Below are 3,789 nucleotides of genomic sequence, written 5' to 3'. Positions count from 1 at the left end.
TGTCACAATATCCAGAGCAATGAAGTGGTTGCCATATTTAACGCCTTGGGTCACTAGGAGATTGTTACAGTCCTGCAGGAAGACAGAGATCACACATTTCCTCACTACCTAAAATACCATTAGAAGGTAACTTTAACGTTATAAAAGGGAACCGAAAATTTTTTTAGAGGCACATTATTTGGTGAATATTTTGGTTCCACTTAAGAAGACAATGGAGTAAAAAAAAAAAATAGTGGTCTGATCTGAAAACTACAAAGCACTTACCTAAATATGTCTTTCAACTCATTTACTTTTTTGGATGGATACTTGCTAGTTTGACTGTCATTTAAGACAGCCATTGCTTATGCTAATGGACCTGCATTTACCTAAATTACAACAGGAGAAAATGAGAGTTGTCAGAATGTAATTAAAAAAGTAATTTTTGCATTTCTCTTTTTAAAAAGAATACTATGTTAAAGATCCATACCTGAGAAACATATTTACTGTCTTATTATCAATTTATTTGAAAAAGATTAACTAAAGCAAATCATCTGCCAAAATTATACTCTAACAAGGTAGCTAACACTTTCTGCTACCTAAATATAGGACTTGGCTCTAGTCAGAGGGATTTACGTTAAAGCTCTCTGACACAACAAAAAATTTATAGAAACTGAACATAATGTCTTTATTAAATTAATAAAAAGTGTAGAAGTTTTTGCACCTCTACATTTGTATAAGACAATTACAATTAGTGCTTTTCCCTTATGAAAGCAAGAGGTACAATAAGAAACGTTTAATACATGGTTAGCAACCAACATACCTGCACTGAAACACAGCCCTGCAATTTAAGTTGGAGCTGAATCATGTCCACGTCAGCAGAAGAGCAAAGCTTTTGCAGCTCTGCAGTTTTATCTTTTATTTCATCAGTGGCGACATCAATTGGCTTTAAATGAATCTGCTGTTCATAGTTTATAGCGATCCTCTTCTTCACATATGGAAACGAGTTTGAAGCTATTAAAGATTAAGATTGACAGATGAGTTTTTAAGACAGCAAATCAAATAGCCAAATTAAAACAGAAATCTACTGTGCTTAATTCTCCCCATATTTTCTCTGGAAAATCCCTTAGAGACCAAATAGGTGCCTTATTACTTCAGGACTGAAGGAGAAATTCTCTCTGAGACGACTCAGACTAAGCATGAATTACATAATTACATATGGGAAAGGAATGGTTTATAACATAGCATGTTTGTGTGAGTGACTGAACAGCAGAACAATAAACGATTAAAACTTCAATTACATTTTCCTGCTGACCAGCTGCTGCTGGTATGTATCAAAAAAGATCATGTCAAACAAAGAAGTTATGCCAAGTCCTACTCACTAGTCAAGATTGTATGGCGTTTGCACTGTTCTTCTATACAACCTTGCTTTTTGCCTGACAATGTATAAGGAGCCTCAAAAACAAATCTGTTGATATTATGGTTTCTTTCAAACTCAGTTTTTCTTTCAGTGAGTTCTTTATCATTAAAGTAGGGCTTCACATAAGTGACTTGGATATGAGCATATTTGGGATCAAGCTCTTTGACATTTACCTGGAAACTAAGAAAGTTTTGTTTTTTATTTAAAACAGAAGGGAAAACAGGGTACAGGTAAGCTACTAACACCTCTGAAATCAACTGAGGAACAGTGCCATTGGATACACTGTGAGATGAATACACACTTGGAAGAGGTCTTTGCTCTTTCTTCAAGGATTGTCTCCTTCTGATTATTAAGAAGTTACAGAAGCCTGTTTGGAGATTATAGAAATCTAGACAGAACAAACTGCAATGCTACCACTGAGCAATGACCATCATTTACATTCTCATATATTTCCTTGTAATCTTTTTTCTATGCATATATATTTATTGACAAACCGGAGATCATGCTGAGCATTTCCTTTTTTAACAATTTACTTTTATTTGCTTTTATTTTACATTCAATTTATTTTTTAAAAAATTTATTTATTTAAAAAAATTTTTTAATATACAGTTATTTATTTTAATTGGAGGTTACTTTCTTTACAATACTGTACTGGTTTTGCCATACATTGACTTGAATCCACCACGGCTGTACATGTGTTCCCCATATATTAAAATGGCTAACTGAACATTTGAGTTCCACCTCAAAAAATACCTATTACAGAGAGGATTCTCAGAAGATGGCAGAGCACCAGACATCTATCTCCTTATAGAGACAATAGTTACACCATCATTACCTATCTGATGGAACAATTTTGGAACTCTGGAGTCTGTTGAAGACTTGCAACTTCCAGGGGAAGACTTGGACAGAAAATTACCTTAATTTTGATTTTCTTCAATTTTAACTCTGGGCATAATGGCAGCAACCCATACCTCATCCGTGAAATACTACGGCAGATAGCTGTGTGCATATTCTTAGAACAGCTTGTAGGAGCCAGGATGAACAAAGATCCTGTCTTCCAAATATTGTGAATCTGTGCTATGACTGCTGATTGCTGCTTCTGATCACAGGGGGACAGTCAAGGAGGCTGTGGCCATTTTGATACCACCTCTTGCCTTTGTTGCAATGCCCTCCCCCTCTGCCTAAAATGACTTTCAGTAACAGACCAGCACCTTTCCTCTCCCTCCTCTTCATTTTCCTCTCCATCCCCTCTTAGGAGCTGGACATCCAATACTAGACTGTTCAAAGGTAACTGCATAAATGAGGGTGACTAGAAAGTCACTGCGCATGCTCAGGGGAAGGCACAGGCTCAGAAAAGACGAGAGAAGACCCCAAATTTACACCTCAGGCTGATTCTTGGGACAGACACAGCTTACAACAATTAAACACAAAAACAAAACCCAGGAAAATCTGGGACAGGGACGGAATCTGATTTCCAGAGAGATCACAATATTAAATTCAAATGTCCAGTTTTCAACAACAAAAAAATTGCAAGGCATACAAAGAAATAGGAAAGTATGGCCCATTCAAAGCAGAAGAATAAACCAACAGACATTATCACTGAAAAAAGTGATAGGAGATCTCCTAGAAATAAAACAACAGTATTCATGATCAAAGAACTAAAAGAAGTTGTGGGAAAAGTCAAGGAAATTATGTATCAACAAAATGCTGATATCCATAAACAGCTAAGAAAATAGAAAAGGAAACCAAAACCTTTTTTTTCAGAGCTGAAAAATACAATAACTGAAATGAAACATCACCAGAGGGATTCAAAGACACATTTCAGCAGGTATAGCCAATGTGAAGATAAGACAATGTGAAAGATGGATCAGAGGAACACAAAGGAAAAAAACGGAAGAGGACAGAGGCTACAGAACCTGAGGAGTATCGTCCAGCAGGTGAACATGCACACTATGGGAGTCTTTGAAGGAGAAAAGAGAGAGAAAGGGGCAGGGAGACTATCTGAAGCAATAATGGGTGAAAACTCAAATCTTACGAAAGACACAAAACTCACAAACTCCAAGCAGGATAACTCAAACAGATCCATGCTGAGACATATGAAAATCAAATGTCAAAAGTCAAAGCCAAAGAGAGAATTTTTTCTTTTTTAAAAAAATTAATGTTTTTTAATTGAAGGATAATTACTTTACGATGGTAAAGAGAATTTTGCAAGAAGTGAGAGACAAAGACTTGGCACACACAAGGGATCCTGAGTAAGAGGTCGGATTTCTCATCAGAACCTTGGAGGTCAGGAGGCAGTGGACTTTAAAGAAAAAACAAATCTAATAACCAAGAATTCTATATCTGGCAAAACTGTCCTTAATAGTGAGGGAGAAATTAAGACATTCCCAGAT

General features: G+C 36.1%; 1 protein-coding gene across 1 annotated transcript; it reads right to left on the bottom strand.

Annotated features, from left to right (window-relative positions):
• Positions 1-258: 258 nt before the first annotated feature.
• On the bottom strand, positions 259-1,763 carry LOC120859864 (dedicator of cytokinesis protein 11-like; the record flags this gene model as incomplete). The annotated part of the gene is made up of 3 exons (XM_040235793.1): positions 259-365; positions 800-990; positions 1,359-1,763. Coding segments are annotated over 3 exons (620 nt in total), but the record flags the coding sequence as incomplete, so codon positions are not given.
• Positions 1,764-3,789: the final 2,026 nt, after the last annotated feature.

Source organism: Oryx dammah, unplaced genomic scaffold (genome assembly GCF_014754425.2).
Source record: "Oryx dammah isolate SB20612 unplaced genomic scaffold, SCBI_Odam_1.1 HiC_scaffold_3713, whole genome shotgun sequence".
In the NCBI taxonomy this organism is placed as follows: domain Eukaryota; kingdom Metazoa; phylum Chordata; class Mammalia; order Artiodactyla; family Bovidae; genus Oryx; species Oryx dammah.
The sequence above is the reverse complement of the archived record's forward strand: the minus strand, read 5'-3'. Positions and strand labels throughout refer to the sequence as shown.